At 51.1% G+C, this 14,026-nt stretch overlaps 1 protein-coding gene across 1 annotated transcript in view; it reads right to left on the bottom strand.

The window, feature by feature from the left end:
* Positions 1-13,320, bottom strand: part of C14H14orf132 (chromosome 14 C14orf132 homolog) — a 36,448-nt gene extending 23,128 nt beyond the window's left edge. Inside the window, exon 1 of the mRNA XM_059279171.1 lies at positions 12,943-13,320. Within this exon, the coding sequence (XP_059135154.1) occupies positions 12,943-13,320 (378 nt within the window). The remainder of the gene's footprint in view (positions 1-12,942) is intronic.
* Between the last annotated feature and the right edge of the window lie 706 nt (positions 13,321-14,026).

Here is a 14,026-nt window from a genome sequence, read left to right as displayed (position 1 = left end):
TTGGGGACCAATGGGGTGAGCTGTGTGGCCCGGCTGGGGGTGTTCCTACAACTGTGCTCCCTTACACTGGGTGACAGGCTGAAGAGAGAGGAGTCAGACATTTTCCTCTCTCTGTGAAGCCACGTATGGCTGTTGGGGCTTGTCTGGGATTGGGGTGTCCTAGGGCTGTGAAGCGAGGTGACATGTTAAGGGGTGCAGGGGAAGAGGAGCCTGCTTCATGCTGTGTGCAGCCCAACTGGAGGCATCGGCCTCCTGGGACCGTGATGTGTCAGGGTCACGCTTACCCTCTGCTGCTTTTTTGACAGAATTAGCCAAAGTCAACACTGATTGGATCTCTTTCTACACGTTGCTGGATTACAGGGCTGAGTGGATAGCACTCATCCTTGGCCACATCTCACAGAAGGTAACCAAGTCTCAGAGCATGAAGCCATTAAGGAGTGCCTAGAACAGTACCCAGCCCATACTGGTCAACTGCCAGACATTTGCGTGATTAATGAGGTAGGTGGGGATGTACCAACTCAGCAAACAGCTCCAGCCTTTCTCTCCAACTGGTGAAGGGAACACGGGGGAACACGTTCAGGGGCATGGAACTCTGGGGCAGCAGGGCTGTCTTCCCTGAGGCCTCCCAAAGCCCCAGACGGCCTCTGCAGGCAGCAGAGCATCCCACTTTAGTTGGCACCATCCTGGGTTCAGAACTGAAATTCTCCAGTCCTGAGTGAGCTGTGATTGTTGGTCACGGTGCACTTGAGTGACCATCCTGACAGACAAGTATGGAGGTTCTGAGGGTCAGCCCTTTCTTCAACTGCATCCCCAGAGCCTGTGTGCTGCGTGGCCCCAGGGCAGGCGTCTCCACCCTTCCGGCTCTTTTCTCCTCAATAAGCTGTACCACACGGTGCATCAGAGGTTCTAACGAAAGGTTAAACGGAAAGCCGAATGTGCCAGGACCTAGCACAAGGTGGGCACACTGCAGGGGGCCAAGGGGACTAGGAGGGCGGAGTTTGAGGGACAGAGTGGGACACTTTGTGCCGGTAGGGAGTGCTGGCCTTCTAGGTTCACGGGGATGTGGCCTGCTTCTTAGCACTCTGCTTTTATTGACCTCTGTGCGGACCTTACTTCGTTCATTAAATATTTACTGGGTCTGGCCCTGGGCTGGGGCACAGTGAGTGTGGTACATATGAAATGAAGGTCTTTGCTGTCAGAGAGCATCAAGCAGGGCAGCTCAGACTGAGGACTGGACAGAACTGTGGGGTGCAGGAGGGAGGAGGGCTGTGTGGAAGGACGTGGTGTCCCTTCCTTCCAGTTTTGACCCCAGTCCACCCGAGCCTTGACAACTCCCTCGGCCACGGTCCATTCTGCCCACATAGTCTGGACCTGAAGAAGATCGTGACAGAGTAACACATGTGTCTGAGCCTCGGATGTCCTTCCAGCACTCTGCAATCGACCAGCTGTTACTCTTCTTTTTTAAAAAGCCATAGCTTAGCTCTTTCCCTGCCTGCATGATTCTGGGTACCATCTTAAAGCCTTTGAGCCTGTGTGTGTGTGTGTGTGTGTGTGTGTGTGTGTGTGTGTGTGTGTGTGTTTTCTCTCTCTCTCATATGGGTGTACTCACTAGATTGCCCTTTGGGGGTGACTTGTCCTTTGGGGGTGCCATCTCTGTTATCTGTTCCTGCTTCTTCCACCTGAGGGGGGGTTCCTGCCTCCCTGATGACGTTTTTTATGTCACTTGTGCTCTGAGATGGGGGTGAGCGATAGCAAAAGGGACGAGGGCTGGAGAAGATGGTGCTGGCTCCTCATCACTCTCCCGCCTGCCCATCTGCATGGCTCATGGCTTGCCATGCTGACTGATTGGCACAGCAGGGCCAGATGAACTTCCACAGGAGGGAGAAGGAAGGGCAGGAAGTCGGGCAGCGGCTAAAGTGGGTGCCGCTGTGGCTGTGGCAGGGCGAACAGCGGAGGGTGGAGGACGAGAGAACACATTAGTCACCTCGCAGGCCTCCCTTGGCACAGAAGCCTGGTCTTAATGCATTTCTAATCAGCTTCCAGAGCTGCGGGTTGAGGCTACAGATGGGGTTTCCTCGTGGGACCTGCAGGGGACAGGCTGAGTGGGAGGCAGCCACGCTCAGTCTGCAGCATCTGCTCCCCTCCTTTGCCCTCTTCTTTCCAAGGGGCTTCCTGTGGTCCTGATGTTGAGACCGAAGCCTAAAGAAACCCAGATTTAGCTGGGTGTGGTGGTGAATGCTTATAATCTCCCCATTTGGAATGTGGAGGCAGAAGGATTGTAAGTTTTAGGACAGTCTGGCCCCACTAACATGGAAACCACCCCTCCCAAAGCAGATCCACACCCAGCTCTGTCACTGGGATGCACCCCTCCTGGCTTCCTGGTACAGCCTCAACATGGGACCAGGTAACAGCTCCCTCAGCCTCTTCTGGAATGTCTTGTCACGGGACACATACACAGAAGAACCCAAGCGGCCAAGGCAGGCAGTCTGCACAAGGGTTTAACTCGAGCATCAGACCCTTGCGTCCAGTGTAGTAATCTGAGCTCTTGAGTTATACTGCCTTTGGAAAGAGAAGTTCTTGTCCAAGGTTCCAGAATGGATCCAGTGTACATCTCTTTACCACAATGGGAGAAAAGAGGGGCAGGAATACGGACGCTAAAAACACAGGCTTAAGAAATTCTGCTTCCAGCCCAGATGGAGTCATTAGGACCGAATTCACTCACTCAACTGGAAAAAACAAGATCAGTATATGAAAATAGTTTTCAGGACTTTAATGTCAAGCCAGTAAGGCTTGAGTACGGAGAAAGCATGGTGAACCCTGGAGGCCTGCAGAGGGCGCTCACAGTTCCCACAGACTGCGGCTGGTGAGTCATGGATATGCATGCGCTGCTGAGAAGAATCAACCAAAGGGATGGCAGTGAGCAGTGCCTGGTGCCCACACAAAACCACCACTCCTGTTTCTTCCCATTGGTCACTTTGGGGATCTCATAATTCACAGGGCAGCAGGGAGAATGGGCCCCACCTCGCTACAGCTGCAATAGTTACCATCAGATAAATAGGGCATTTGTAATGCCTAGCCAATCATAAATCCCTGAAGATTCCAAGCTGCTCCCAAATGAGTGGTCTTCCTCCAGAATAATGGTGAAGAAGATTTAGAGAATACAGAAATACCGACCATGCAATGAAGTGAAATGCACAGTGCTTAGCCAGGTGTGGTGGCGTTCACCTTTAATCTCAGCACTAGGGGAGGCAGAGGCAGGTGGATGTCAGAGTTCAAGGCCAGTGTGGTCTTTAGAACGAGTTCCAAGACATCCAGGACTACACAGAAAAACCTTGCCTTAAAAAAGAAAGAAAGAAAGAAAGAAAGAAAGAAAGAAAGAAAGAAAGAAAGAAAGAAAGAAAGGGAGGAGAGGGAGAGGGAGAGGGAGAGGGAGAGGGAGAGAAAGTTCATAGTGTTTGACATCTGACCAAGAATGACCAGACACACAAGGAGATGCAACCCAAGCTAGGAGGTGAGGGCATCACGCAGACACATCCCAAAGACTAAGAATTAGTGTGAGAGGACATTTAAAACAGGTGCTACACTTGTGCTTCACTTGGTTTTTAAGTGGCTTAAGCAAGCACCGAACATGTTAAGAAAATGCAAGTTAATTTTCAAAAGACACAAGTTTAAGTGTCTAGAGACAACACCCACAACCTCCGGAATAGTAATACTCCGGATGGGCTTGCTACTCGTGTAAAAATGGCGGAAGAAAATGGCGGTGATCCTGAAGAGGCGTCCATGACAGCTACTCAAATGAAACAGCGAGAAAAAAGAACAGAGAACAAGAGCAACGGGCTGTGAGACAGTTTGAGGCCACCTAACGCAGTCAGAACGAGTCTGAAAGGCAAGAAGAAGGAACAGAAAAAAAATCCACAAAGAATTAATGCCAGAAAAGTTTCCAAATATGATGGAACATATGCATTTTTCAGACTTATTTTATTTTTGATGATGTGTACATGTATGTGGGCTGGTATATGCACATACATGTGGTATATGCACATATGATTGCAGTACCCAGAGAGGCCAGAAGGAAGCATCAGATCTGGAGTTATGGGGAGTTATGAGTGGCCAGACGTGGGTGCTAGGAACCAAACTGGGGTCCCCTGGAAGAGCAACACACACCTTTAACTGCTGAACCACCTCTCCAGCTTCCTGCACACACATTTGGAAAGGCCAAACACTAGAAACATGAAAAGAACTGCACAAAGGTACAGCTTCACCACACTGCTCAAAATCAGAGAGAAGGATAAAATCTTAAAAGCAGCCAGAGGGGAAAGGAGACACTATACTTAGAAATAGCAGAGGGTTTTCTCTGGAAACAACACAAGCGAGAAGCGGAAGCCGTGTTTTTAACTGAACCACCAACTTAGACTGTCCAGACCTACAAAAGCTGAAAGGATCCATCCAGCAATTCAGCAGCACTAGACATGTCAAAGCCCTTCCAGGCAGAAAGGAAATGATGCCCCAAAGAAACGAGACCACACAAATGAAAGAGAGACAGGAGTAGTCACTAATGCGTGGGGGAAACACACGAGATTTCCCCTTATTACTCAATAAATGGAAGAGAACCAACATACACACAATAATGTAGTATGGTTTATAATATACACACAATAATGTAGTATGGTTTATAACATACACACAATAATGTAGTATGGTGTATAACATACACACACATCCCAGGGAGACAGAATGGGCAGGGAAGGTGCATCTATGGGTCTCCAACTCTTGGGACAGAAGTTGCAGTTTGGCCCAAAAGCAAAGCAGAGCATGGGGAAACTGTTACATAAGCAGCATTTACCTGGAAATGTGCACCCCCTTACCTGTTCTCTGGGCTCCAGGAAGTCCTAGGTTTTAAAACACTACCTAGAAATTTGATCTAGGAAAGTGTTTGTGATGTTGATGCCTTTGTTAATTGTTCATTACATTCCCAAAGAAACGGCACCACAGCCTCTTCTGAGGCCTGAGGAGAACGTCCACGTACTTATTAGGTCTTTCCAGTGAGAATTTGAAGAAGACAGGCCCTCTGGCTAGAACCATCTGAGATAATAGATAATTAGTACTTTCATGATAATTCTTGCTTTAAGAAAACGTGGGCTGTGGTTGGCACAGAAGTCCTTGTGCCAACAGAGCACTAGGGAATCAGGTATGTTAAACATTCAGGGTGTCTCAAAGGAGTTGACTGGTTCCATCCAGAAGGATGGAAGTGGATATAGTTAATGACCTGGTGGTGACCTTTTTGCTATCTGTGGAGGCAGACCACACCCAAATCCCCCAGAATGTGTAACCCAGACTCTCCTTCCAAATCCCCCAGAATGTGTAACCCAGACTCTCCTTCCAAATCCCCCAGAATGTGTAACCCAGATTCTCCTTCCCTAGACCTTCAGCTTTAGCTCCTAGTTACTAGAATCCATCTGTAGGGTTAACATCACATGTATTTTTATGGCCTACTGACTTCTATGCTATCCTAGTCAGAGACCACACTAGATTCTAGGCCTTTTAGCTATAGAGCCTACCCTCAGGTTCACATGTACTCTGCCAAGGAGTTTCTGTGTAGCTGCACTTTAAGATTTATTGGGCACTTGGAATTGGAATAATTGTTGCCTGGAAACTTTCCTCCAAATTGTGTTTTAAATATGCTGACAATGGGGCCGGAGCGCAGCTCAACAGTAGAGCTCTTGCTAAGCATACATGTGGTCCTAGGTTTCATCCTCAGTACTGTCAAAAAGGTAGAATAAATAAACAATTTATTAAGAAAAATATGCTGGACTGGAGAGATGGCTCAGAGGTTAAGAGCACAGGCTGTTCTTCCAGAGGTCCTGAGTTGAATTCCCAGGAACCACATGATGGCTCACAACCATCTGTAATAAGATCTGTTGTCCTCTTCTGGTGTGCAGGCAGAACACTGTATACATAATAAATAAATAAATCTTGTAAAAGATATGCTGACAATGAACCGCCTGGTGTCAGACTCCCTCAAGTATGATTCAGGTTGATGAAGTCAATCCAAACCGAGTTTATATTCTCAGTTCGTTTCTGACACCTGCAGAGACACCCCTCCACCCGCCCCGTCAATGGGCTAAATAGCAGATTGCCTGGCTCCCCGGGAGTCTATTTTTTTGAGCAGTGGTGTTTCTCTGGACAAGAAATGTCTGCTAATTTCTTACAGATCTGTTGGAATGATCCCATAGGCTCCTTTGTACAATAAAAAAAAGACCTCTGTTTTAAAGAGAAAATAAAGTCATGTGACCCATATGACTAAAGTCTTCTGTGGTTCTCCCTCTTTGCGGGGAAAAAAATAAATAAATAAAAAGCAAATTTACTGTGAGTCTCCTACGGCCCTGGAGGTGAGGCAAAACGGGCAGGCGGGAAATATGCCAGTAGTGGTTAGATCTTGTGGTGTCTCCCAGAAACAGGCCAGGGTTAGTACCCTGTTCCTGGTGCCTTCCCACCTGCCAAGTTCCGAGGGGTGGGCTGAAGGAAGATGAGGGGTAATCTCATCTCCCCAGACACAGAAAGCCTTCTCAGACTCCTCTGCCATGAGGTCAAGTCATACAAGTTGTCAGGTCTGAAATGGTCAAATATGCACAGGTCTCACCTAACATAATCACCACCTAGTTCAGAGTAATTATCCTCTCTCCTACGCTTGGTGAGATACAAGGCTTTGAAAATCCATTGGAGCTCCGGGACGAACCCAGCCCACATTCCTGTCCTGTGTGGTTCAATGCAGTCACCAATCTCCAAGGATGCCATGGTCCATGCCTTCCCACCCTCCTGGATATGCAGATCAACCCACATGGATAATGGTGGGCTGGTCCACTCCTCTGCATCTAGATTGCCTCAGAGCTTTCTCAACCAGGAGGATGTAGTGTTCCAGACACTGTAGGACATCTGAGGCTAGATCCTAGGAGCCTGAAGCCTCTACCTGGGACCCCTGAACTCTCATGTTAGGGGAACCAGTGCTCCACAGGGAGTGGGCAGACTGAGGACTCTGTGCTGGGAGGCCCAAGTTGCTAAAAGCAAATCCTGTAAAGGGGAGCATCATGTAGAGAGTGGCCATGTGGGGAGGCGACAGAAATACCTGTGAAGAAGCCATGAGTTGGAGCCTAGATGTTGCACGGAGGCCACTGCAGCAGATACAAACTACTGAGCAGAGTCCTTCTTGAATTTGTCCCACAAAACCGAGCCGTTTAGACAACTCCTGATTTCTTAGCAACCCAAAAAATCAACAGTAACCAAGCAGCCCACGCTGCGGCTGGTCAGTATGGTACAGATTTCTAATTAATTGTTAACATCTAAAAATCTAATCTGCAGGCTGGGGAGATGGTGCAGGAGGTGAAGGGCTCGCACAGCAAGCACAAGGACCTGAGTTTGAGACCCAGAACCCACATAAAAAGCCAGGCACAGTGGCAGACACTAGCAGTCCAGTGCTGGGGCAGGGGGTTAGAGACAAAAGGATCCCTGAGGCTCACTAGACACCAATCCCCTTAGTGAACTGGTGAACCCTAGGTTCAGTGAAGACCTTGTATTAAAAGCTAAGGTAGAAAGCAACTGGGGAAAGCACCCACCATTGACAGCTGGCCCCTCCACATTTACACACATACACACACACACACGTGAGAGAGAAAGAGAGAGAGAGAGAGAGAGAGAGAGAGAGAGAGAGAGAGAGAGAGAGAGAGAGAGACAGACAGACAGAGAGAGAGACAGACAGAGAGAGACAGAGACAGAGAGAGAGAGAGAGAGAGAGAGAGAGAGAGAGAGAGAGAGAGAGAAAGAGAGAGTATGCATGCAAATATCACCATTTCTACTTTTCTCTAAAACACAGAAGCACCACTGCCCCAGGCCTGTGTATGCCTGGTACCAGTAAGAACTACAGCATGGGGACCAGTGTCTGTCACACCTGCAGATGAGGCCCCTACTCTTCAGGATACTACAACCCCTCAACCACTCTGTTCCACTCCACGAGGCCACCCAACTGTCCCCAGGCTCCCTAGCGCTATCTTTTAGTCCTTCGTCATCCATCCCTCTGCTCTAACCCACTGCCGGGAGCATAGCAATCCCCACTGGAAAGGACACACCGTGTTAAAGACGATGCTGACCATGGCATGCTGGTTCCTCCGCCCCTCACCACTGTGTGTGTATGACAGCTACACAGCCTTCAAGTCAAGCTCTATCAAAGGCGCTCCTGGTGGGCTCCCGGGGGTCTGGGGCCACACCCTCCAATCCCCTGTGGGCTTGACACACCAAAAATCCCCGCCCAGTGAACAAAATGAGCAGTGTTTTGTCAACATTTCAAAGCTGAAGAACTTGAGATTAGGAGAGGAGTCTGCTCACCGACTCGCTAAGGTGGGGGTCTCCAGACCCCATTGTCAGTTGGGTTGTGTCCCCTCAAGGATACTGAAGTCCAGCAGCTTTCTTAGTTGCAAAGAGAGCCTCTGTCTATGTGCAGATGGGATTAAGGTAAGGTTCTAGGGTGGTCCTCAGCCCACCAGGCTGGGGCCCATATGAGGACCCAGCACAAACGGGGAGGTGCCATGTAGTCATAGGAGCGGAGGCCGGGATGAACATCTAGAGGTCAAGGGGTACCGATGGTGGCAGGGGATACCCGGATGCTCCATTGGCAAGCCTCTTTCCAGGCCTTCAGTGATCGGGACAGGTGGACACCTGTGTGTGGACTTCTGGCTTCAGAGGTATAGGAGTAGAAATTCTAGTTTGAACTGGCTTTCTGCTCATTTAAGGGACTTGCTTAAAACATGGGCATAAAACCTAAGGTTTTGTATATCTGAGAAAATGGGGGATTCCCTGAGGCTGATTCTAGAAGGGTTCAATGCACCACCACTTCTGGGGGCTCCACTCCCCTGTTTGTGGAGGAGGTAGCTGTGCCCCCAGGCTATCTGTTTCCTCCCAGTCTGAACAATGGGAAGAACTGAATTACCCATGGGCCCCTGTGACAGGCAGAATCTACAGGAAGGGGACTCTCAGATTTGGAGCAAGTTCTTGGCTTAAACATTTCAAGCTGTGACATCAGTATTGTGTTTGGTAATTTCCATGGCCCCATGTCTTTTTATGACCTAAGGCTGGCCACAGAGCTGAGGACATGCTTCAAGCAAGGACAGGGAGGGGACGCTGCTGGCTGAGTGTGTATTCCAGGCCTCTGCCTTGATGGACACTGGAAGTACTACTGTGATAGGGGTACTGGGGTGGGACTGGAGGCAAGGGTAATGGAACTTCTAAAGCCCCCAGGAGGACCCTAAGGTCAGGAAAAATTGACTAATACCAGACAGACACTAGTCACTTTAGAGACAGTCCAAGATAGAAGAAGCATGGCTGACATCTCCTACATGCTTGATCCAAAGTGTACGGGCAGGTGTGATCCCGGTCACAAACCCTATGGGAATGAGCGCCAGCTCGGCACACAGCAGAATCCTTCCTCTAGCACAAAGGTCCCAGCAATATCACACCTCCTGCACGACACTGGCTTCCCCTACAGTAGATGTACACCGGTCCCAGGTTGTTTCTCAGGACTCAGTCTCAGAAGTTCCTAAGTGTCACCAACATGTTCTGGGTCCTGAAAGTCACTATGGCGGTCCAGGTTTGAAGGGCTCCCGAGGAGAAAGAGTGGGTGGTAGCCATCTTTGAGTGCAAGAATCTGGGCTCAATCTTAGAGACCTGTGACCCTCCCTCTCTCCTGAGCCCTGGAGTCTTGGCGGCCCTGCCCATCTGGTCACCTCTGGCTACAGAGAAATGGATGTCCCACATGTCCACAATCTCCAAAGCTTCCAGGATCCAGGGATCGTAAGGGACTGTGTGGGATATTCCCAAGGTGGCCGGGTGCCCCAGGCTGCGGTCCAGGGTCTCTACCTCTCCTATGCTCTCTCTCAGCCTCCTATGGAGCGTGAAGGGCACACCCCTGCATCGGGGTAACGTGTCCACGCTGCACAGTGATGGGGTGCCATCTCCACACTTATTTTTTGCAGTCCCAAACTCTTCCAAAGGCTTACATGCTCTGAATCATGTTAAGATACTGAAAGGAATCCTGTTGAGTATTGGCTGCACTTGAAGGCAGGACGCCCAGGTCTGGAGTAGGATCTGGCCTCATTCCCTTCATCAGTGAACACACTCCTGACTCCGCCCATTCCTCCAGCTTCCATTCCCCACAGGGGAAGAGGGTTTCTTTCCCCAGGCATATACACCATTTCTGTGCTGGAGAACACAACGGCTCCCAGTGTTCTCTGATTCAGCCCCGACTTCTCATCTGCCAGTCAACACCTTCCGTAGCCTGGTTCTGACCTCTCGCTCTCAGACCCACTGTGTCTCCCGCCCTCTAGCTCTCTGAAGGGCTTTGAATATGTCACAGGCCCCACTACCTCCATGCTGCTTTCTCGAGAAGGCTCATTCCCACGCTTGTTCGGGACCATCTGCCCGTCATCCTAACACGTCCACTGCCTCCTTCTCAAAGTCCTGGTGATGGTGTACACATGTGACATCTTGCATTCGCTCTCTGTTCATCTTTGTGTCTTTTCATGAGCACACATCTCATCTCACCCTCATCCAATCTTGTTGAAGAACTACTGTGTGCTAGTTCCATGCTGGGCCCAGTACTTGATCTACTTCTCTTGCTGGGTCCTGGTCTGACCTGTAAGCACCCAGAGAAACGATCTAGGTCCCATCCAACTCTGTCTCTCAGCTCTCCTGTCCTAGTGCTCGACAGGGTCCATGACAAAGGTACTGAAGAAGTAGTAAATGGAGTTCCATCATATCTCTGCAGGCGCTCACTGCCAGACAAAACTGGGGACAGGAAGCAGGGACACACACACACACACACACACACACACACACACACACGCACACACACAGACACAGACACATATAGAGGTGTACAGAGGCTGAGTGCTCACTCCCCATACACTGCTAGGTCCTTCAGATTTTTTAAAAAAGTAGCAATTCCCATCCTATGGAGACAGTGAGACAAATCTATGGCAGGAAGCAATACTGAGCACAACCAAGGCCATGCTGTGCAGGAGACACCATGGTGCCAGCACCTCCACAACAAACTGACTCCACCTCCAGAGGGAGGGGACAGATAAACCATCTTGGAATGTGTCCCTAGGGTGAAGTCACACTGGGGAAACCCCAGAATCTCTGCAGAGCCTAAGGTCTAAGTTAAAAAAAACCAGCTTCCTCCCTCACGAACTGCTTGCCCTTAGGTAAATTATTCCTGACATCTGGCATGCTGACCTATAGAACTCCAGGCTAATGGGACTTGCAAGCGTTTACACACAGTAGGTCCTCAACAAACCTTAGTGTGTCTTCCATTGGTGTGCCTATTCACATTTCTGTTCCTTTCAGGGAGCAGGGTGCTGAGCATGTAATCAATGCCGTCTCTTGGCACGAACAAACTGACCAAGTGAAATGTGAATTATAAAAAAAACCAAAAACAACAAAACCCCACTGACACATCACCACCACAACAAACTGACTCCCGCAGGCTCTGCCCACAGGTGCAGAAAAGCCCTGTTTGTACTGTCAAGTCACCATAGCAACCGTGGATGCTCTAGCCAGCCCCAAAGGTTAGTTAGTAACGATCAATTTATCTTGTAACCATGGAAACACCAGCTTCTGTGGGATGCAGAGAGCATTTGAGTTTCTCTCCTCACTTCAGTTACAGCTCAGCTAAACACGCTTCCATCTTCAGTGGAAGTGACTGTTTTCCACATGACCGTATTTACATACGGGTAAAATACGGGGTGGGTCATCAGCAAAGAAGGGCAGGTTGTAGGAATTGTTAGGGTTATGGTTCACTTGCTTAACTGAACCATTCTCAACTCTGGGTCCTGATCACCCAGAGCCAACCTGGGGACTTTGTGTCATTTGATGCTCCCATTTGGGAATAACCCTCTACATCCAGTCTGGCCTTTGAAGTTACATTTTAAACAGACTTCCACCACACTGGTGAAGTTTGGAGAAAGCAAAGTGTCCCTTCAAACGTCACTCCCGAAGACAAGCAGCAGGGACTGGGGCCCTGGGCACAGACCCAGGAGACAACAGGGTTGGCTTCGCTGTCCCTGCGCTCCCAACACAACCACAGAAGGTGGAATGTCTGACTTGTAGGCTGGGACTTGTGTCCAGCCAGATGTAGCCTCTCCCTGTAGCTACACTATGGTCAGCTCCAGGTCTTCTCAAGGGCTACACACAACCCCAGAAAAAAGGGCGTGTGTCTTTGTTCTGGCTCAAGAGAATCAACACCTAAGATCACAACTCCAAGGCATTCTCCTGCCGCGGAGACCAGGCAGAGCGCCAAGAGGTCATCTGTATGTCTGCCAGGAGGAGCCTGTTTTGTGTGGAGGGAAGAAGGGTAGTGGTCTCCTGCTCAAATCCGGCACAAAGCAAAAACGGATTAAACCATCCATCTCTGTCACAAAGCCCTGCCACTGCCTCCCTGAGCGGTAGGGGCTAAAGTCCCACCCACAGTGGAGAGAAAGGAGGTTGCCCCGAGGACACCAACAAGTGACAAAGTGCCAGCACCAAGCAAAACCAGAGTGGGGAGGGCAGCTCCTTTTCAGCTTGTCCTCTGCCAGCCCGGGGGCACCACCGCAAACAGCGAGTGGGGGTTGGGCAGGGAGGGGCGACTCCTGCTGTCCAGGCTCCTCAGAGCTGTCTTGCTCAGAAGTGGGGTGCTCAGTGGAGACAGCTCCACTCCACCTTCGGTGTGCGAGGGACACGGGCCACTTCACCCGGGACAGCCAAACTGCCGGCCCCGGGTACGTGCACCAGGTGGGACTGCCGGGCTCGGGACAAAGGACCTGGCCGCGGACGCTAGAGCTGCACCGAGGAGGACAGCGAGGCTGGGGTCCTGCAAACTTGGAGACCTGGGGAGCGTGGGGGAAGATTCCGGGTTACCTGCGCGGCCATAAAAGACAGATCCATGGTGTCGCTGCTGGCGTGGCTGCTGCTGGGGCTGCCCGCGCTCCAGTCCTCGCTGCTGCTGCTGCTGCTGCTGTCGTCGGCGTCGCCGCTGCGGGTCCAGCCACCCGCACAGCTTTCAGGGAGCGGGCGGAGGAGCGAGCAGGTGCCCTCAGGCCCCGGTGACCGTGACCTCAGCAGCCCCGGCGTGGCGGCGCCTTTCCAGCCCTCGCGGCGGCGTCCTCGCTGGCGGCTCCGGGCTCCGGCTCCCGACGCCGAGTGGGCGGGAGACCCCGGGTGCGGCGCCCCTCCACGTGACCACTCCCAGCCCCACCCCCGGGGGCGGGCCGAGCAGGACCCCTGATTTCTCGCCATCCGCTCTCTGCCTTGGCCAAACGGGGAAACTGAGGGCTGCGGTGGGCCAGCTGGGTTGGTGAGCCAGCCTCCAGCCCAAATCCAGCGTGGTTGGCGCCCTTCCTAGGGCACTCGACTCCAGTCTTCCTGGGGTTGGCCGAGTGACGGGGTGACCAGGAGTAGATAGACCCGAGCTTTCAGTGGCAACCCTGTGCCCAGACTCCGGAGTGCTTGGCTCTTGAATTGGGCAGAACAAAGCGGGAAGTCTGGCTTTTCTGTATTGTGTGGCTTGGTAAATCAGTGTTTGTTTGAGCCTGGGTACCCTCATTTGTATAACGGGAGTAAATGGAACCTATGAATTAAATAAGACCGTGGCATGTGTCACCACAGGGTGAGCTGTAGCACGACCACTGTCCCTTAGCGGAGACCGTGGAGTGAATGTCCTTCCAGGATGACATACACAACCTGCAGACAGTGCCTGTGGCTCCGTTAAGATGTCTTACCTCAGAAAGGTGGCCCAAGCCACACAGGTGTCATAGCTGCAAAGCAGGGAGCCACAGAGATGCCCAGTGGGCTCTCTGGGGGGGGGGTGTCCACCCCGTCAACGTCTCTCTCTCCTCCCTCCTTTCTTTTTCTCCCTTCTCACCTCCCACCCTCCTCTTCTGCTTTGTGTCCTCTCTTGCTTCTTAGGCTCAGCTCCTCTTCATTCCCCACCTCTGGCCCCCGT

Source organism: Peromyscus eremicus, chromosome 14 (assembly GCF_949786415.1).
Source record: "Peromyscus eremicus chromosome 14, PerEre_H2_v1, whole genome shotgun sequence".
Lineage (NCBI taxonomy): Eukaryota > Metazoa > Chordata > Mammalia > Rodentia > Cricetidae > Peromyscus > Peromyscus eremicus.
This window is presented reverse-complemented; position numbering and strand designations above follow the sequence as displayed.